Here is a 21,533-nt window from a genome sequence, read left to right on the forward strand (position 1 = left end):
CTGGATGTCCTACTGATCCAGGAAAATTTCTCAGTATGCAACGGACTAGCCTACCTGGCATACTTTTTCCCACAATGCACTGCGCTAACACTGTTTGTCTATGTGGTGGCAGGTTTTGGTGAATTACTGCCATCTCCTGGAATTAATCAGCATTATAATTACCACACAGCACTAACGTTAGACCGTCCATGAGATAGAAGTGAAGTGATGCGTAGAAACACCCATAAATCTTGTCACTTTTAGTCGTAAAAAAGGTGTTTACTTTTACAAGTTCATTAGCCCATATAAACCACTAGTTCACTTTTTCAACCAAACATGGATTATATAGAACTGTTTTTTCCATCAGCTGTAAAAATAAAAATCAGCCAGTTTTTTCACAGGGTTTGCAGGGTCTTCCTCCCTCTCCTCTGTGAAGACCCTCTCTGCGTTTGCTGTCCCTGTGTAGCCTGCCACTGTCACTTCCCCTCCCTCTTTCTTTTTTAAGAATCTGCGTAAGGTTGACCTGTCAATATTTCTCTCTGTGGCCTCTTTTCTTATGGATTTTCCACCCTGGACTTCTGTTGCTGCTCTCTGCATCTCCTCAAGGGGTGTTGAGCCCCAGTTTGTCTTCCTGCAGTATTTCCTCCGCATTCTAGCTTGTCTACAATGTTACACAAAAAACGAGTCATTATGTATAACTACACTTAAACACGTTTTACCTCTGACACTTCAGTGCCTCATTGTGGGGTAAGTTAAATCACTGGGTCAATTAACCCCACGCAGTTTGGCTCACTTAACCCCACAGCCACCATTTTGTTAAAAACAACCCAGCCTAGCAATTCAGGCTAATACCTAGCTACACGATTCACATGGTTTTATACATTGATAGATCAGCTACACATATGATGTATGTTTTTAAATATAGTTAAAATTATTTTCAGTTTATAGTCATTATTCGTGATATGTTGAAAATTTACTTCAACATGCAAAAAAGATTTTTGGAGAATAAAAGTTTCTTAACACTTCAACTTTTGTTTCTGTTTACCACAGAGAGCTTGAAATAAAGCAGGCTTACTAAATCCAGAGTTATGTAACCACTGATGCGTACCGTTTCCCAGAGACAGGAGGTGGGTCAATTTACCCTCAGGCTCAACTTACCCCGTTCTCCCCTATAATGCAAAACAGACCCAACAGATCAGTCATACTACTAACCACAAGCCAAAGCAGGTAGCAGGTAGGTAGTATGTAGTGCCTACTACATACTACATTCACATGTCGTATGTAGTTGGCGGTTTCGAAAACATCCTCCGTCCATGTTTTATCCTTTATAAAATAAAGTGGGCGTGGCCATATGTGACGTAAGCGGGGTCAGAGGTAAGTTTGTACGTCTGCGTGATACTTTGGCGCCAGTGGTTTCGCGGGGTAATAGCAGCACGGGAGGAGAAGAGAGGCTCATAACGAGGAAAAAAAACCACCCGAGACACCTAGAGAACAGAAGTACATCACCTCTTGGGGTGGAGCGGACTCCGTGTCCGCGGTAACTTATGCTGTGTCGGTTTTAATCCCTCAAACTGCAAGGTGAGCCCCCACGGGGTCCAACTTACCAGAGTAAACAGAGCTCATTGACGCGTCTTCATCGCTGCGCTGACAGTCTGAATACAAGGTGATACAGTGGAGAGGTGAGGCAGGTAACGTGGGGCAGTGTCACCGTGTTTTTAGCTCTGACTGAGTCTCATGTGGTGTGAATGAAGCTCTGCTAACTGGCTAACGGGCTGAAAACACTGCAGTCTGCTAATGCTGCTAATGCTGCTAACTACCGTTGCTAGTCCTCATTAGCAGGCTGCACCTCTCTCTGCACATGCTTAATTTCTCCCTTATAGGATGCATCCAGTCATCCCCACCCTGTACTCAGACTGTACACCTCTCAAACAACAGTGACTTTATTTTATTCTGCAGCAGGAACCTCTCAGACTTGTTTTGTTCTCAGCTGTGCTTCACGTTGGCCTTTGGTAGCATCCAACACACGCACACTAACAATCAGCAGAGTTAATAGAGTCAGGTCGTCTTAGCATTAACACACCGATCCTTTAACATCTGTATAACATCGATCCTTTAACATCTGTATAACCTGTGCATGTTTACAGCGCTGGATCCAGAGAGCGTGGACTCTGCTTTACCAAAGTCTCAGAGGTTAGTCCGAGCAAAGGATCATCAATAAATTGTTCCATGTCAACAGTTTTAATGTCTGATGTTCCACATATATTGGTTAAAAAGTTCTGTAAAAAATAGCTTTCATTGGCATTTGATTTATATTTTGGGTGGATGAGATTTTTGCACAAAAGTGTGACCATAATACAGAGGTTAAACTTGTTAAGACAGACCTGTTTACATACTTTGTCTGTATTAGATGTACACTCAAGCACACAGATGCAGAAATGCTTCAGTGCAGTCAAATTTCAGATTTCCTTAATTTTGGGAGATTGGTGATCAGTGATGGGTGATCGGTGATCAGTCCATCCTTACTTATGAAACTGGGCTTATCTATCTCCAAGAAGGTCTGACAGCCAGCCATTGTTGCTTTTTGCTATCAGACCTAAAACTCAGGACACTTTTTTGGTTGTCTAAGTTAAAACATCAAGATTTTATTGTTTCAAAGTATTCTACAATGATTTTCAATGAAATAAGATTGGAACATTGAAGGTATATGCTGTCAGTTATAAAAAATTAAAAACAAAAATCGGTATTGGCCCAAATCAGTATCGGCAGATTGGACTTTTTAATGATCGGTGATCGGTGTACCCCTAGCCTATAGCTTGATCATTCTTTTACTCTTTTGAAGTGAGAACCTGTAGTATAAATAAACAATGTCACCTTCCTCAGTCCCTCAGTTTGCATTGCAATGACACAATGACAACTACTGGCAAATCAGCACATGATTTATAACCTCTCCTTGAATTCTGTGTCCCCGTAAATGACTCAGCTGCTCTCTGCTGTTTTGATCTCCTCACTGCATTGTGTTTTTCTCTCTTTTATTGAAAAGCACTGAGGCACTGGGAAGTAATAATGATGGCGACAGCAGGGCCTCCCAGCAGCTCCAGTTTCCTGCCCCTGCTGGAATCTGTGGAGGACAGCGCCACTGGACAGTCTGAGCAGACTGATGCCTACCTCACAATAGCAAAGTGTGTTGTATGAGCTTGTTTCTGAAACCTCTTTATATGTTTTATCCCGTATGATATGAGTGAATTATGTAAATGATGAGATGTCTCCTTTTTCTCTCTTTACAGCCGGCTCAGTGGAGAGGAAGGCCGACAGTTTCTCCCTGCAGTTGAAAAGCACTTTTCTCGTTTTGGGAAAGCCACTTTGGTGAGTCTGTCTATTCAACAAAAATAATTTGAACTAATTAAGCCAACTAAGTTACTTTTATTTAATCCTGCTTTGTATTTTTTCCAGGCTCACATAACCAGTCCAAACCCAGAGCTGAGCCAAGCTGCGCTGCAAGCTTTGGGCTTTTGTGTTTACCACTCCCACGTCGTCTCTGGGGCTCCTGGTACGTGAGTTCACATGTTTTCAGAAACGTCTGAAATGACTTGCACAGAGTATAGATGCAGCTGAGTATGTTTTTATTGTGTTTTTTTCCAGAAACACTTGCAGCAGAAATCCTCACAGTGCTTTGCTCCCTGGTGGTCAAAGCGACAGATAAGAACACATGCACCAGAGCATTATGGGTCATCTCCAAGCAGAGCTTCCCTCCAGATGTGGTGGCTAAGAAAGTAGGCCTCAGGACAGATTCAAGTCCAGACTGGTATAAACAGCTGCCCTGGGTGTTGATGAATATGCTTCTTTTGCCAGGTGCCTTCTATACTAGGAACACTGGAGGGAGTATGGAGCAGAGAGGACATCCAGTCCGTGGTGATGGAGCACGAGGCCTTGAATGTTGTCATCAGGTATTTTTATTGACTCTGATTGGTTTGTATCATTTGTCTGATTTGTTGAATCTAATTCTTGAGTTGTGATATCTGCTGATGTTTCAGGATGCTGGAGCAGGTGCCAACTCAGATGGGTGATGGAGTGGTTCGGTGGGCAAAACTCATCATCCCGCTGGTTGTCCACTCTGCATCCAAAGTGCGTCTACGAGCAGCAGCAGCCATGGAGATGGGCATGCCTCTGCTCCTCCAGAAACAGGCAGAGGTGGCTGCTATCATTGAGCCCATGATGTCCTCAGTGAGTATCTGTGTGTCCTTAGATCTTGTGAGATGAACAGTAGGGTGGTAAGATCTTTAATGTGAAATATGTAGGTAGGCCTGTCACGATAACAAATTTTCCAAAATATTGTTGCAGATAAACGATATTACTGTCAGTATTATTTTGATTTTTTTTTCGTTGATGTAATTATGATAATTGGGATAATAAAGTGAGTACACCATATCAAAAGCAAGAAACTTTAATTTCTTAAGAGTATTCAACTGTAATTAAAAGGTCAGGATCTTTTAAAAAAAAAAAAAAAAATTAAACAAAAAATAGAATAAATTTAACAAACAAGAGGAAAAAAATACAATGAAAATGAAATGGTCTCTCTTACAGAAAAAAATACATGTCAATGAAAATAATTCATACTAATCAAAAACAATAAAACATAGACCCTGTCTCTAAAGAAAAAACAAAACTCCAAAAAACAACAATAAAAACTATAGCCTAAATAAAAGGGAGTTTATACATAGGGTTGGGTACCGAAATTCGGTTCTAAGTAGGAACCGAATCAAAAACGGCAGGTACCGGGTACCAATAAAAAATATTTACTTTCGGTTCTGCTTGTCGGTTCTTGGATGGACTTATATATGTAAGGATCAAACAACGAGGGAGCGTGCGTCAGACAGTTCTAAGGCACGGGAACACCACAACGCGCAGTGGAGTGGTGTTACTCCGCGGAGTGCCTTAGAACGGTCTAATGCACGCTCCCTCGTTGTTTAATCTGCTTATACCATGGTCCCACAAACTGTAAACTTGAAAAAAAATTATGAATAATTTGACCAGAGAGAGTGATGCACCACATGTGCTCAGTTGTTTGATCTGAGGTTTTTAGCGCGCTGGTGGGACAAGAGGAGAGAGAAGCGGAGCTGTCTGCAGCGCTGCCTTTCATCCATTACGCGCACGCAGAGGGACAGAGGTGAAACTGTTGCTGTATCAGCCAATAATGGTATGATCTCACACCCATCACTGATAAAACAACAGTTTGCTACTGAAAATGGCGTGCTTATGTGTTATTTTTAAAGGCATTGAACTGGCTCGAGTGGGCCAGTGGAGCGTGCAGTCAGCTGACCCAGAGCCCTTCAGTTTCACTTTCAGCCTGCGTGTGTTGTCTGTTGTCCGGTCTCTGGTGCTTTTTCTAATTGTCTGTTGTCATCCTCAGTGAGAAAGAATGTTGTAATCATCCAGATAAATATGAAACATGTTTGAAAATTATCGGGGTGGCTCTGACGAGTCTGGGAGACGATCGTGGGGCTTAAGATTCATCTGTCAACTGCTTTCACTAGAAGATAATCTTGCCCGAACGTCGGGCCCGATTTTAGTCCCCGACCAGATTTCTTCCCCGATTGTGGGGAGGACCGGATCTGGGTTAAATCGGGCGAGAATCCTGTAGTGTGAGCCAGGCTTTTTAGAGACGGGGCCCAGTAGGAGCGCAGGCTGCCCTCACATGGGTTGAAATGTCTGTGATGCGTTGCTATGGTAACGCGCACAGCAGAGTGATACAACGGTGATTTAACTTGCCGAACTAACTGTCGACTGGCGTGCATTAGACCAATCTAAGGCACGCCAGTTGATATTGGAATTCTCACTGACCATGGTATAAGGATGTTTTACTTTTATTTTAGTTAGCCGTTAACCTCATTACTGCCAAGACATGACTTGACATTGAAAGAACAAGGCCCCGCTGCACCTCCCCTTCTTCTTCTTCGTCGCCACTATTTTCAAACAAATGCGACATATCAGCTCGTTGGTGTTCATGAGCTCACACTTTGTTCATTCTGATAAAAAACAAAAAATATTCCCACACTGGGACTGTGGCAGGTGGCTTAAGAACCGTATCTTTCGTGCCATCACTCATATTAGCGTGTGTTTCCTCCTTACCCCTCAGTACGCTCGCTTCAGCTCTCTCCATGTGTACGCGCGAGCAGCTCCTATTCACCCCAAAGATCGCATTTTTGACAGATGCTCACTCCGCTACAAATCTGCTAAATCTGCTACAGAACCTATGCACCCAGATGTTAGGAAAGATAGACGTAGTGAGCCATCTTCTCATTCAGCCTCTTTGGTGGAAAGAGAGGAGGAAAACAAACATGCATGCACATGTCAGTTTATTGAGGCTGGCAAACTTACCGAGGACGTTTTTATTTATCGTTCGGTTCATTGATTTATTGATTATCGTGACAGGCCTACATGTTGGTATGCATGATTCTAGCATTTGTATTTCTACATGCAGCACTGCAAGTGATCAAACTCTGCTGTTATCTGTCTGTCTGTCTGTCTTTTTAGAAACTGATCCCTGAGCTCCAGAAACTTTTTATGTCCAAGAATGAAACAAACGTCCTGAAGCTCTGGCCGTTATTTGTGAAACTGCTGGGAAAGGTGAGTCTGACTTCTCTGCATAAATGAATCACTGAAGATAATAAGAACGCTGAATTTGAACTATTTTGGGGCTTTCTAGTGTGAAATGAGATGTTCAGTTTGTCAGCTATGTTTCCCTCTCAGCTGTTACACAGAGGAGGACCCTTCATTAACTCTTTGCTTCACCTGGAAGAACTCGGTTTCCGCAGCTCCTCTCCAACCATCAAGAAGATCGCCTTCATCGCCTGGAAGAGCCTCATCGATAACTTTGCTCTCAACCCAGGTGAGCCAACGACTCCTCGTCCCACTTTGCTTTCCTCTCATGTTTACATTTTGAGTTTTAACTTCTTGCTTTTATGTCCCTCCTGAAGACATCCTGTGCAGCAGCAAACGTATGAAGCTCCTGATGCAGCCTCTTGCATCTATCCACGTCAGGACGGAGGCTCTGCTGCTCACTAAGGTGGAGGTGTGGTGGTACCTGGTGGTCCAGCTTGGACCGAACCTGTCAGCTAACTTTGATCAGGTGAGAGAAAGGCTTTTGGCCTTTCGCTGAGGGGCTTCTCATGTGGCTTTTACCAGCCCTACGTGCTCCTGAAACATCAGATTTTAAGCTAGTGGAGCATCACAACTTCAGACTCGTCTCTAATCCTCTTTACTAACAGCAGAGTTCACTATTTGTGCTGCAATCAAATTTGAGGCCGTGATCACAGGATGAAGGGTGCACATGTGTCAAAGGTCTCTGCAGTACCTTCTTTTTTTTCACCACTGGGTTTAAAGAAAATCCACTTTTTGTCCTTGCAATAACATAAACTGACTGGTGTGGTTTCCTTCCTCTGATCACCCCCATTTTTTATACCAGCCTGCTTATGTCTCTTTCTCTGAAATGCTGTCTTTAACATAGAAGGGCTACAGATTGTCTTGAAATGAGCCATGTTCAGTCTGCAGAGAGTATGACGTGATATGGTGCAACCTTTGCTGTCTGACTGAGCATGTCTTTGTCCCTGCAGGTTTCTGTTCCTCTGCTGCAGTGCGTCATGGGCTCTGACTCGGCTGCAGTCCCAGGAACTCCTTCCAGATCTGTCAGTCAGAACGGTTCGGTCCCACCTGGAACTCCTAAGACAGGTGAGTTTATCCTCATCCCTCTGCTAATTCTTTTAAACACCCACACACATACACACACTTTGAGCGAGGACACTGATGAATTGTGTTCTTTTGAAGTGGGCACTTCAAGCTTCAACAGTCCAGCCAACTCGTCTCGATTGAGCCTGAACTCCAGCGTTCAGTATCCCTCCACCTTCCCATCCGTCCAGCTGCTGGGCCTAGAGATGTTGATGCACTACTTCCTGGGACCAGATGTCATCGCCACAGCAGCCAAGAACAAGATAATCCTGAGTCTAGGTGAGAGTGTGATCCAGTTTCTGTCCTCCTGTAAAGAACAGTTGCCCCTCAAACAACTGGATGAACAATGCAGTAAACAAAAATGCACATCTCCCTGTGACAAAGCCCGTCACATTTCATGACAAGTCACAGGCACCCTTTGTTGTCATGGCATGTGTTTGGTGGATGAATAAAACAATATAAAAACTAAACGTGAATGTAGCATGTGTTCCTCATGTGATGAATACTCTCCCCCTGCAGAGCCGCTCAACCACCCTCTCCTCACCGGAGCTTCCTCTTTCACCAAACACGCTGCTGTGCTCACCTCCAGTATCATAGACGGATTCATCAACATCGGCAAGGAGGCTCCAGGTACACATCACATCTTCAAACTCTCCTCTGCCTCTTTATGCTGTCTTGGTAATGAGGCTGTCTCCATGTCAGAAGTCTAGGAGGTGAAGTTTCTCCAGAGTTAAATGTTGAAGCCTCCCCCTGCCAGCAAGTGTTAGAGCAGTCAAATAAAACAGTGTTCTTTAAAATACCCATGAGAATACCCCTGGGTTGGCTTGAAGTTGTGGGAAAAAAAAGACATCTGTGGAAGAGTCAGAGTAATGTTCTGAAGGCTTTTCAGAAGACAAACATCTGCACAGTAATCAAAACCAAACAGACAAGCTCATAAATCTCTGGATGGTTTGGGCACTGACTGCTTTGACACTCTGAAAACATGACAGTCTTTGCTCAAATGATGAAAATAAGCCTTTTCACTTGTCAATGGATGTGTTAGTTGAGCTGGCGTGACGGCAGCTGTGTGCATCGATCAGAACATCTGTCAGCAAATCAACAGGAAGACAATTAATGAGAGTATTAAACACACAGAGTGGAAAGGGAGGCTTGCATTAACAAGTTTTTTTAACGCACAGAAGAGCAACGAATGTGACTGAACAGCCAATCACATCGCAGGGTTACAGAGTTGAACAGGTCAGAAGTGAGAATGCTAGAGCAGAAGTGGAGCAAGAGATGTTCATTTTGTTAAAGACAGTCACAGATTCAGCAGATTGAGCAGCACAAGCTCAACACGGTAGACCACGAACATCATAAAATCAGTTCTGTTGATGTGTTGTATGCGCTTGCGCAAAGTGAGCATGACGTCAGCGTTTCCACCGGAAATGTCGGCTTTCTGTTTATACGGCGATGGTGGCTGCAGCGTTTCAGTAAAAATCCACTCTTAAGGTGGTTTTGAAAGGTTTGCGCTTTAGGTTGGCTAAAACGCTGTTTCGCCTACAATGCTTTAGCGTTTCAACCTAAAAGCGTTGTTGTGTAAACGGCCCCTCGGTGTAACCCCTTCTCTGCTCTGCTCCTCTCACAGACTCCCTGTTGGTGGTCTTATGGACTAACCTGGTCCGGTTTGTGAGCTGCACCATAGAGTCAGGTAAGTTGTTAGATCGTGAAGGTTAATAAATCTGAACGTTGTTCTTGTGGCTGCGTGGCACCGTGGGCTCCTTCAGTCATGGTTCCCACCTCACAGCTCCACATACAGAACTCTTGTGGGGTCTGGGCTCTGTCACATGAGAGGAGGACTATTGAGACCCTGTTCTTGTCTCCAGTCCGACCCACTCCAACTGTCATCAGTTTAAGTCTGAGTGTTTAGACCCTCGAGGTCCAGACCACTGTGAAGAGAGAGCTGACTGAGGGGTCTTTGTCCCCGATGATGACCCTCTTTAATCAGATTTGTTTCAGGTTTTAGATGTTTATCTTTGAAGGATGTTGATGACTGCGTTAAATCTATGCTGGTTTTCAGTGGGCAGCAAGAAGGACCGTCAGGGCTGTGAAGTCCTCACTTTGATGCTTCAGGCCCTGCAGAGTATTGTGTCCTCAGAGGCTCTACCTGCAGACAAAGTTCTGGTAAGAAAAGATAAAAAGATTTAAATCTGATTAGATTTAATCTTTCATGCACATCATGAATGCTGCAGGTGTTGGTGAAATGTGTCTTTGAATTCTTGGCTTTGTTTGCAGTTTTTTAAGTTTCTTAGTAAAATGTCCAAAACCTGAATGCTTGATTTTTCTTGGTAGACTCTGTTTGAGGCTACTGTGAAAGGAATCCCTCAGAGAGTCCTGGGATCTGCCTCCTATCAAGTGGGAAAGATGGACGTCCTGAATGTGAGTGTTTCTGAGTCCTCACTGAACACAGGATAATCTCTCACTGTTTATAAACTTGATCTCTTCCTCCTCAGGGCACACCAGCTCTGTTCCTCATCCAGCTCCTCTACAGCAGCAGCACATTGCCGGCCTACATCGAGGACGAGAGGTTGGTAGACTAGACTGACAGGCACCACTGTGGCTTACCTGAGCTGGATTTCATCTCGGTTTGTGGTCTTGACTAACAACACTTGGTTTATTCTGTTTTCAAACCCTCTGCAGGTTTTTCCACTGCCTTCAGACTCTGGTGGGCTGTGGTCTGTCGGGTCACACATCCCCTCTGGCGTTCGGGGAGGCGGTGCTCGGAGCCATCCGATGCAGCGCTGCGACTCTGCAGAACAAGGAGCAGCTGTGGAGGATGTGGAGCGTGATGGTCAGCCCACTCATTGAGACCATCACGCAGGTGAGAGAGAGGAAGTGATTGGACTGATTCACGATGATCTGATTTCAAACAGAGCGGCTCTAGACCGTACAGACTGCTTCTTTCCTGGAGAGGGCCAGTACAGCAGCAGTAGTTGTCATGGTTTATGGAGTGAGCACAGACTTTTCCTGCTAAGTCAGGGTTACACAGCTCTGTTTGTGCCAGCTGAGCACTAACACATCAAACCTCTATTCACAGTCTAATGAGGTCAACCAAGGTGATGCTCTGGAGCACAACTTCAGCGCCATGCACTCTGCCCTGATGTTCCCCGTCACACACCTGCTACCTGGCTCTCCACTGCAGCAGGTTGGTCAATGTTCAGGTTTTACTGTACCTTCATCTGCAGAAATCCTCTTCATCAGAGGGTCAACTTTTATTTCTCTGGTCTCAGGCGTCCCAGAAGTCCATGCTCTACACGTGGTCCAAACTGTACAAAGTGTTTGCCCGCTGCTCTGCACTGGTGGTCACAGCAGAGGAGAACATCTGCTGCGAGGAGCTATGTGCAAAGATAACAGCAGCCATCAACGGAGACGCCCTGAATGTGAGCACACACCTTTGGCTGTTTACCTGGAATGACCACCTGCTGCAGAGAGCTTCATGAGTGTCTAAAATGGTTTAAATACTTCTTTAATCTCTTTCCTTCCTGTTTGTTTCTTCAGGTTCCTTCATCGTTAAACGCTGTCTCCAGTATCCTGCAGGTCATGATGGAATGTGTGGATTTCTCCCCGTTCACTCCTCAGTTTCAGCAGAAGCTCAAATGTAAGATGACTGAAAATGAGTTTTTAGATTTTAGCCTAACAAATGAAAGACTCACCGTCCTCTCCCTGTGGCTCAGCTCCTCACACTCCAGTGAACTGGATGAAGAAGAGGTGTAAAGTCCTGGGGAACCTGACCACCTTCCAGTCTCTGCTGGTCCAGTGCTTGGACGTGTATCTGAAGGACTCTGAGGCTCCTTCTGAAGCAACAGGACTGGCTCTGGTCTCCATCCTGTCCACTTTGTTCTCAAACCTGGTCCTCGCAAACACCATCACTGCAGCGCTGACCTCTCTGATTCATCCCCTGACACTGTTCTACCAACAAGCAGCCAGCGAGCCACCCAGATTCACCTCACAGCTCCAGGGGAAGGTGGGTCCCCCACTCTCAGATTTGGATGTTTAAACTTTGGAGCCTGAAGCTCTAACTCTTGTGTTTTCTTACTTGTCCCCTGACAGCTGGAGAAGCTCCTCTCTGACGTTTTGGGCTGCCTGCAGACCCGTTCTACTTTGGCGTATGACAGTGAGCTCCTGGCTCTGCTCTCTCCACTGCTGTGTGTGTTGTTTTCTCACAGGACCAAGCAGCTGCGTGTTGCCGTTGCTCAGTTCTGGAACGGCACCTTTGGCAACTCGGTCAGCCTCACGTATCCAGACGAGATCAGGTAAATGGCTTCAGGTCAGATCAGACCTTACTGGACCAAACATTAAACAAGATCTGTTTATGTTCCTGTGGAGCAGTCATTTCAGTGTTCTCCTGCACACAGACCAATCTTGAGCCAAGTGAAACAGAAGACCCCGATCATTCTTCCTGGGTTTGAGGTCCTGGTGGTTCCTGATGAGCTCAGTGAACATTATTCAGTAAGTTTAGGTGTTTTGTGGTAGATATCTCCAGTGTTTGCTTGTTTTATTTTATGCCTGACCCTTTTTGTGTCTTTAGAGTGAGAGTTCCCAGATGGAGACGAAGCTCAGCGGGATGCCGGTTTCCTCTGTGGGGAAGAGAGACTCCCTGGCAGGAAAGATGCCTGAGATGAAGGACAGAAGCTCCATGAAGACCTTCAAACTGGTCTCTGTAAGTTTGGAGCAGAAAAAGAAGCATTTCATGAGGTATACCTAGGGATGGGTACCAAATAAGGTGCTTTTATAGGTACCGACCGAATTTTGTCAAAGGTATCGGGTACCGATTCATGTAAAACCAAAAGGTACCATGTTTAGGTACCTAAATGCATCCTTGTGACTGTGAGGGAGTGGAAGAGTAGGCATTTTCCATGCTGGACATGAACACAGCATTACAAGGTTATATATTGAAGAATAGATATGTTAAACTGCAAAATATATGTACATTTTAATTAAAGAAATTTATATTTTTTACCACATAACACAAAAAAAGTACCGTAAATTTGTTGAATTCATGCTACCGGTACCGATTGCCAGGTATAGGTACCGTATCGTTTCAGATGTGAAAGGAACCTATCCCTAGGCATACCTGCCTCTTCTCTGGTCTTCTTGGAGTTTTCTACGTTTCATCGTAACTTCTCATCCTAACCTCATTTCAACCTGTTGTTGCCTGCAGACTAAACTGGACTTTGGCTCTCCTAAGCCTCCTCACAGAGGCGCATTAGAGGAAGAGGCCTCCATTGACTTTGTCTTCATCCCTCCTGAGGCGAAGGAGCGAGTCCTGACCGAGCACCAGAAGGAGGTGAAAAGGACCAAAAGGTAGGTTTGTTTGCAGCTTTAACTCATTTCAAGTATATGCAGTGCTAATGTTTCTGTGACACAGGGTGGACATCCCTGCTATGTACAACAACCTCGATGCCTCCCTGGACACTACGGTTTTCAGCCAGTACACACAGAGCCAAGAGGACTCTTTGTGAGTTTTAACATCTGCTGCCAGAGTCTGGAAAATCCCCTTTCTCTTACAAAAGACTCATTGATGAAATCACTTTGTTATCCTCTCACAGGGACAAACTACCAGCTGAGCAGACCAGAGGGGCCCATGTCAAGGTAACGAAACACACACACAGACCAACTGCACGAAACGCTCCAACCAGAGCTTGGTGCATCCTGTCTCTAGTTTTACAACAAGTCTCACCTTTCTGCAGACACAGCCCACATGGACGTTCACTTCATCTGTGCCACAGTACTGCACTCATAACAAAACCTCCATGTTAAATTCCTTCACCAATATTTTAGACATCCAAATGAGCGTCCAAGACATGAGAGGAAATACAGCTGAAATTAAAATCCAAATCTGTGGTGTTACTCTCACTGCCCCCACCCCTACCCACCCCAACCCACCCTACACGATCAAACACGTTACAGTGTGACAGACCTGTGCCCCTTTCATACATACAGTACGTCCTTTCACATCCCTGCATTTTCTGTATCTCTTAAACATGGTTATTAAAGCAGAACTTATCACAAAGGAAAGAATGATTACTCATGAATATATTTTAAACACTCAGTTGACAGCACATTATCCGTCTTTTCATGTGTCCTCTTTCGGTGGAGGGTTGGGATGGCGTTATCTTGCCCAGATGTTTTTCCATTGACGTCTTCAGCTGTCCCAAGTTAGACGTGTAATTGCTGCAATATGTTCTGTTCTTTGCAGCAGGCTAAGTTAACCCCCCCCTGAAGCACCAAGGAGGTCCACTGAGCCAGCATGGGGAGCCATTACACAATTTATAAACTGTTTCTTTCAGTTGAGCCACAATATCATGAAAACATTTGACCTTTTAAAGTTTTTAAGAGATTTGATGAATTCGGTACCAAGAGACAAAAGATTATGACGTTTTAAACAGTTTTAAACAGCTACCAATCTCGTCTAACATGTAGAAAAACATCTTTCAAACTAACTAAATTCATGGTGTTTCCTCCCTCAGGCTCCTCAGGCTCCTCAGACTGATGCTCAAGTCGAGGAAGATGCTGAAGGTCTGATGACCGCTCAGGATGTTGTTTGCACCCCAGCTGCTGAGACAGAAAACCAGAAGCAAGAAGCGATGATCCCTGACCCCACAGATGTCTCCATGGAGGACGTCTCAAAGAGTGATGATCAGGAAGAGGAGACCAAACAAGAAACCAGTCCCAACATGTCTGGCTCTTCAGATTTGGTCTCAGGGACTCCTCAGAAACCCAACAGTCGCCGTCAGTCCTTCATCACCCTCGAGAAGTACGCTGAAGGAAAACCCGCCAGTCCCGCCAGTGTGTCAAAGTTTACTGGTCCTCTTACCAAAATCTCCAACAGCCAGGAATACTCAGACACCAAGACCTCTCAGGCCTCCAGGACATCCACCAGTCCAGATTCTCAGGAGTCCCAGGCAGGATATGTGCAAACTCCAGAGTCCCCTGTAAGACCCAAAGATTCTGGGACCAAATGTGAGCCGGTGAGACTGACCGACAGACTGCAGAGTGACACGACTGAGGATGAAGATGTGATCCCTGACACCCAGACTGAAGCTAAGGCCAAGGAGAGCACCAAAGTGGATCCCACATCACAGAATAATGGACCCTCAAGCCAGGATGAACTCTCTCAGACTCTGGATGACTCCCACTCCTCTGAGTCTTCTCCAGGTGAGCCGAGGAGGTCTGGACGCCACAGGGTCAGACCTCTGTTACCAGGGGAAGATCCAGGGGAACGGGACCAGAAATTCATGCAGCTGAAAAGGAAACGCTCTGAAGGTGAGCCCAAGGGGGATTCTTCAAAGTCGACCCCAGCTCAAAGCAAACCCAACACAAGAAGTAAGAACACTCCTGAGGAGGAGAGCAGGTTACGAACACGAGCTCAGAGAGAGAAGGGCGAGTCGAGCCAAACCAACTCTCAAGGCAGGGTGCAGAAGAAGATGAGACTTTACAGCAGTTCACAGGACTTCATGGATCAGCCTGAACCCAGGCGCAGGAGCACTCGAGACCGGGAGTCCAGCCAAACCGAGCTCAAGTCTGACTCACAGACCGAGAGCCAGTCACAGGGTCGAGGTGGTCGCAGGAGCAGGTCTTCACTAGAGACAAAGGAGGATGCTGGAGTGAAAAAAAAGGCTTCAGGGTCCAGCCAGACAGACTCACAGTCTGCACAGGGGGGTCAGCTGCAGGGTAAGATCAGCCGGCAGAGCAGGGCAGCGTTGGAGATGAAGGAAGAGGCTGTGAACAGCATCAAGGATTTACCCGACAAAAATACTGTGAGACCTGAGCCTGAACCACCTCAAAACCATCAGGACCAGACAACCAAGGACTCTGCGATCTGCCCCTCCACCGTGAAAGCCAGCAAGTCTCAAGAGGCTGACTTAGAAGAAAAAACAGTAAGAGATTTACAAATCACTCCTCCTCCTGCTGCTCCTCAGGACTTCCAAGACTTAACTCAACCACCCCCTGACTATGTGAAAGAAGACGAGGCGAGAGCAAGTACCATTGACAGCCTCAGTCAGGAGGAGTCCGCAGCTCCTCCCTCCGACAGCCAGGCGCTGCGTAAGTCCAGAAGAAGCAAAGCTGCGTCTGATTCTGGTCAATCTCAACAGTCTGAAGGTGTGGAAACCAAAAAGAAGGAGGAGGATTCTCAAACCACGCTGAACAAGCCCCAGGTCAAAGATGGGACAGAAGAAGGTGCCGACATCAAACCAAGTCAGGAGGACTCTCAAGGGATCACGCCGTCTTTGTCTGATAGTCAATCTGTGCGTAAATCCAGGAGAGGCAAGGCGCTGTCTGATTCTCACAGTGACAGCCAGTCCCTGGAATTTCATTGCGTCAAAAAGAGCAGAAAGGGGAAACGAGGTTCTCAGGTGGACACTTCTCTGCTGGCCAGTAAGTCTGAAGAAGAGCCAAGTACAGCTAAGGAGCTGAGGAATGAAGCAGAGGGTAATGAGGACAAAGCTAAAGAAGGCAGAGAAGACCAGCTCAGTAAGGAGGCCTCCCAGAAGATCACACCTTCCTCTGAAAACCAGTCTGTCCACAAGTCCAGGGAGAGCAAGTCACCGTCTGATTCTCAGCTTGATGGCCAGACTGTAGAAATCACCCAAAAAGATCCTCCCATGGTGTCTTCATCACCTGCTCCTGATTCCCAGGAAGAAACAGGTTCATCCCAGATGCTCGGAAAGGAACCAGATGCTGGAGACAAAACAAAAGAAGTCTCACTGGACCAGCTTAGTCAGGAGTCCTCCCAGGTAGACACTCTGTCTTCATCAGAAAGTCAGTCTCTACGTAGACCCAGACGAAGTAAGGCGTCTGAGGCAGCAGAGGAGAAAGGGCAAGACAAAGAATCATCAAGAAGATCGAGCAGATCTAGCTCCCAGGTTACACAGGACGCCGTAGAACAGGTTGAGACAAGACCTGGAGGACGGACCAGAAGGAGCATAGTGAAAGAGGACCAACCAAAGTCTCGGTCAGAGAGTTCCCAATCTTCAGATGGTCCCGTAGAGTCCACTCAAGGCCGGGGCAGATACTCAAGAAGATCCTCTCAAGCTTTAGTAGCTGAATCCTCAGGGTCTGAATCCTCTGAGGCCAAAGAAAGTCCTCCAGTTTCCAAGAAAAGAGGAAGGAAAGCTCAAGCACCTCTGCCGAGTCCTCTCACTCTGGACTCTAAAGGTGTGGATGATTCCCAGGACTCTCAGAAGGAAGAGTCACAAAAAGTGGAGACTCAACCTTTAGCGCAGGAACCCACAGAGGAACCAGAACAGGTGGCGCGCAACACTGAAGAGCAACAACTCCAAGACTCACAGATGGAGGTAGAAGAGGAGGAGACAGAAACGACAAAGACCAGCAAAACCCTCTCAGCGTCCCCTCAGAAAGACCAACAGAAAGCCCCGGAGACAGACGAAACCAGACACTCAAAACCAGCTGAAGAGCCTGAACCAGCTGAGATCACAGCCAGACAGACTCAGGAAGAGACAAAGACAGACTCACCCTGTGACTCAGCGCCCCCTGCTGAGGCAGAGCATCTGCAGGCATCAGAGCCTCCAGAGGACAAAGCTACAGAGCCTGCCGAGGAAGGAGAGAAGGATCAAAACCAGGATTCAGACTCCAACAAACAAGAACATATCGTTGTTCCCGAAGAGAACTTGGCAGGAAAAATCCAGGATGAGTCTCCTGATCAGAGTGAATGCCCGGATGTTCCAGACGATGTGCTGAAGGAGGCGGAGCAGCTCTCTGCAGACGTCACACCCCTACAGGAGAGCCATACAGACACTAAAACTCAGCTTTATGTCCATCAGGATGTTGAAGTAGCTCAGATCAACTCTGAGAACGATGCAAACATGAATCCAGCTCCATCAGATACTTGCATCATGTCAGCATTATCGGAAATGGCGAGAAACCTGGAAAACACTGAGAAACTTCCGGGTTCTCCAGTGAAGCAGAAGGACCTGGAGGCAGTGATGGGTCAGGATGTCGGTCAAAGTCCCAGCGGAGGCAGAACCAGAGGATCCTGGTCTCCTTCAGCTTCTCCATCAACCAGCATCCTAAAGAAAGGCCAGAAGAGGGCGCTGGAGGATGAGACGCCCTCGCCTCAGGTCAAAGTAAGTGAAGCACTGCTCTGTCCTCTGACCTGGTTTTTCTCTGATGTGGATCATCATAACTTTATTTTACCTTTTCAGTCCCGGCGCGTGTCGTTTGCTAACCCCATCCAGCATCAGGAAACAGCAGACGACATCGATCGACGCAGCCCTGCTCTGAGAACCAGCTCACCAAGAAGATCCAAAGTCAGCAGCATCCCTCAGCCCAAGGTCTGAACCAGGACCTGGTTCATCTTCTGTAGAATAAGAGAGATAATCTGCTTTAATCTGACATGCTCTCCCTCTCGTCTCAGTTTATTACCACTCCAACCAAGGGCATGCTCATCCTGAGTCCAAGAAATCTGCACAGTCCAGGATACAAGAGCTCCAAGAAATGCCTGGTATGCTCACCAAAACATCCCCACACAAGTTTCACCTTCCTTTAAACTGTATAGATTCTTAACAGGCAGAAATGTTTCAGGAAGCAGTCACATGATTGAAGAAAGTATGCACCTAATAGTCTTTTTGTGCAAAGTAAACAAGTTTCAGCAGAACGTGTCTCACACAAACATTAAAGCATTGTGGACTTGAGTTGACTGCTTTCATTCCAGATCTCTGAAATGGGTCAGGAGCCTCGGCCCGTCTCCAGAGACTGTATCTACCCTGGGCTGGTGGGCTGCTCCACGCCTGTAGAAGCCGTCCTTCCTCAGATTTCCTCCAACATGTGGTAAGTCTCAGAGGCAGAGTGAACATATGTAATCCAAATACACTCACGCTTCACTCATCGCAGTAACTGTCTGAGCATGTTCGTTGATATGTGGCTGCTGTTGCTCTCAGGTCTCGGGGCTTCGGGCAGCTCGTTCGAGCCAGAAACATCAAAACGGTCGGAGACCTCAGCGCTCTGACTCCCAATGAGATAAAGACTCTACCAATCCGTTCCCCGAAGATCTCCAACGTGAAGAAGGCTCTTAAGATCTACGAACAACAGGTACAAAACTAACCAATAAGAGCTTCAACAGAAGATAGGTGTTTGTCTTCAGAGTCTAACACTTTTGAACCTGCACCTGCAGCGTAAAGTACGGGGAGGGGACGAGCTGAAGAGCTTCGATGAAACAGAGATGATGACCTCTGAGCTGGACGAGACCAACACTCCCCAGAACCAGGACGAGGAGGATAAGGTGTCAGGAGAGATGCTGGGTGAGAGAATCTCTGATCAGTCCACACTTTTCAAAATGAACACGTGGAGAAATGTTTACATCTGTGGAAAAGGAGAACCTGAGTTTGGACTATGTAGAGTTTATTCCCCACAGGTTTTGTACCTCATGGTCACAGTTAGGCCTGTCACGATAACAAATTTTGCTAGACGATAATTTTCCAAAATATTATTGCCAATAAACAGTATTATTGTCAATATTATTTTGATTGTTTTTCCATTTTTGCATTGATTTAATTATGATAAATGGGATAATAAAGTGAGTACACCATATCATAAGCAAGAAACTTTAATTTCTTAAGAGTATTTAACTGTAATTAAAAGGTCAGGATCTTTTAAATCAAATAAATTAAACAAAAAATAGAATAAATTTAACAAACAAGAAAGAGAAAAAAATACAATTTAAATGAAATGGACTCTCTTTTAGAAAAAAATACATGTCAATGAAAATAATTAATACTAATCAAAAACAATAAAACATAGACCCTGTCTCTAAAGAAAAACCGAAACTCCAAAAAAAACCAACAATTTAAACTCTAGTCTAAATACAAGGGAGTTTATACAGTTCCTGAATTGTATGTAACATGTTCTTTTTCCCAGTCAATCCGTACTGTCTGTCAAACATTTTGAACATTTCTGGCTTTCAGCCGTATTGAAGGGCTGCATTTCTTTGGCAATGTAGCTATCTTTGAGCGCCCACCATTTGGCGCTTTTATTTCTATTTACTTAGCAGACAAAAAGCCTCAGTAAGAGCAGATTGTCAAAGAACAAGGCTCCGCTGCACCTCCCCTTCTTCTTCTTCGTCGCCACTATTTTCAAACAAATGCGACATATCAGCTCGTTGGTGTTCATGAGCTCACACTTTGTTCATTCTGATAAAAAACAAAATATTCCCACACTGGGACTGTGACAGGCGGCTTAAGAACCGTATCTTTGGTGCCATCACTCATATTAGCGTGTGTTTCCTCCTTACCCCTCAGGACGCTCGCTTCAGCTCACTCCGTGTGTACGCCCGAGCAGCCCTGTCTTCACCCCAAAGATCGCATTTTTGACAGATGCTCATTCCGCTATAAATCCGCTATAGAACCTATGCACCCCGATGTTAGGAAAGATAGACGTAGTGAGCCATCTTCTCATTCAGCCTCTTTGGTGGAAAGAGAGGAGGAAAACAAACATGTATGCGTGTCAGTTTATCGAGGCTGGCAAACTTACCGAGGACGTTTTTGTTTATCGTTCGGTTAATCGATTTATTGATTATCGTGACAGGTCTAGTTGAAACCAAGGGCTCAGGGTTAGGACTGGGACCAAGTTCACTGCCACCTTATTGTAGCCTGATTCACATGATATTTCTTCTTATGCTGTTAACATGGTCTGTATCTTTTCAGCCACAGAGCTGGTGGACGAGCCTGCTCTGCCTGCGGAACCAAAGCCAGGAAATGACATCTTCATGTACCACACACCTGAGGTGTCACCTGGAGAGCAGAGGGCTGCGGCAGCTCGGCAGGACAGCGGAGCTGAGGGTCTCCTTTTAGACCTGGAGGCTTTGAGCTGCAGAATGACTGAACAGAATGAACTGGCTCAGTGCTCGGCGCAGCAGCTCGTTCAGATCCACGAGCAGCTTGGGGGCATGATGAGACACGTGGTTGTGGAGCTGCAGACACGACTCTGCCGGACTGATGGGGAAACCATGAACGGATGATTTGAAAAAGCACAGATTGGATGAATCTGAAGTGGAGGCTTTTAGCTGACTTGAATGGACAGATTTTACAGAGAGTTTTTATCGTTTTTAACCCCTGATGCCTTTTCTCTGACTTGTGGCACATTTTCATCTGTAGCTTGACTTGTGTAGTTTTTCAATGGACACTTAAAGGGAAGCACAGACACACTTTGTAGGCTGTGTTCAAGAGAGGAGTGATGTTTCTTCGTAGCAGTAGTGCCGTCCTCTCTGACCCTCATCCTGACTGAGTAGAAAACATCCTGCTGCTGAGGCCTTCAGCCCCGCACAGACTGTCCTCTCCTCCCTGTGCCTGTTGCTTGGCTGTTTACCTCCTCTCTGCCCCGTGTACTCAGAAGGATTTCTCTTTGACTCCAAACAGTGAACTCTAGATGGTAGAAAACTTTCTGCACTTAAGTCTGTCTTTGTGGTTTTAAATACTTCAATAAAAAGACTGATTTCATTTTAGCAACATGTGTAATGCGTTTCATGGACTTACAAACACCATATGAAGACAGAATGCTCCTCAGTTTGGGAGATTTATTTTAAATGTGATGTCAGGATGTTTTTGCAGATCTTTTTCTTCATCTTTGATTTTTATTCCAGGAGCGATGTCTTTCTATATCATCCTCTTTCTGAGCATTTACCCCCTCTGTTCCTGAAGCTGTTTCTTTAGCACTTGTCCTCATGTAGCACTCTGAGCAGTTCACCGTGTGGCCCGTGCCTCAGAGCCTCCTCAGATTTATAGATGTAGATTGCTTTGTGTAGTCTCTGGGGATCTTGGCCTGGAGCCGTGGATGTAAAA

General features: G+C 45.7%; 1 protein-coding gene across 5 annotated transcripts; it reads left to right on the plus strand.

Moving 5' to 3' along the window:
- The first annotated feature begins 1,366 nt into the window (after positions 1-1,366).
- rif1 (replication timing regulatory factor 1) lies at positions 1,367-21,196 on the plus strand. Of its 5 annotated transcripts, none has more exons than XM_074694318.1 (36): positions 1,367-1,667; positions 2,124-2,169; positions 3,020-3,158; positions 3,264-3,342; positions 3,430-3,526; positions 3,619-3,749; positions 3,829-3,923; positions 4,011-4,200; positions 6,511-6,603; positions 6,727-6,865; positions 6,954-7,105; positions 7,590-7,704; positions 7,801-7,980; positions 8,221-8,331; positions 9,326-9,388; positions 9,758-9,861; positions 10,030-10,116; positions 10,191-10,264; positions 10,378-10,558; positions 10,775-10,882; positions 10,968-11,117; positions 11,236-11,335; positions 11,412-11,701; positions 11,788-11,990; positions 12,093-12,186; positions 12,266-12,397; positions 12,899-13,041; positions 13,106-13,195; positions 13,287-13,329; positions 14,208-17,825; positions 17,904-18,032; positions 18,116-18,202; positions 18,413-18,528; positions 18,639-18,789; positions 18,872-18,998; positions 20,400-21,196. In XM_074694318.1, the coding sequence occupies exons 3-36, from the start codon at positions 3,043-3,045 to the stop codon at positions 20,711-20,713; spliced, it is 7,902 nt and encodes a 2,633-aa protein (XP_074550419.1). In that variant the 5' UTR covers positions 1,367-1,667; positions 2,124-2,169; positions 3,020-3,042; the 3' UTR covers positions 20,714-21,196. The 5 variants fall into 5 exon arrangements, with proteins under 5 accessions (XP_074550419.1, XP_074550418.1, XP_074550421.1 ...); XM_074694317.1 differs by having other exon boundaries at positions 1,367-1,658; XM_074694320.1 differs by having other exon boundaries at positions 1,367-1,658; positions 14,217-17,825.
- The last annotated feature ends 337 nt before the right edge of the window (positions 21,197-21,533 follow it).

Source organism: Halichoeres trimaculatus, unplaced genomic scaffold (assembly GCF_033239565.1).
Source record: "Halichoeres trimaculatus isolate MK-OKI-2021-1 unplaced genomic scaffold, fHalTri1.1 fHalTri1_scaffold_19, whole genome shotgun sequence".
Taxonomy (NCBI): domain Eukaryota; kingdom Metazoa; phylum Chordata; class Actinopteri; order Labriformes; family Labridae; genus Halichoeres; species Halichoeres trimaculatus.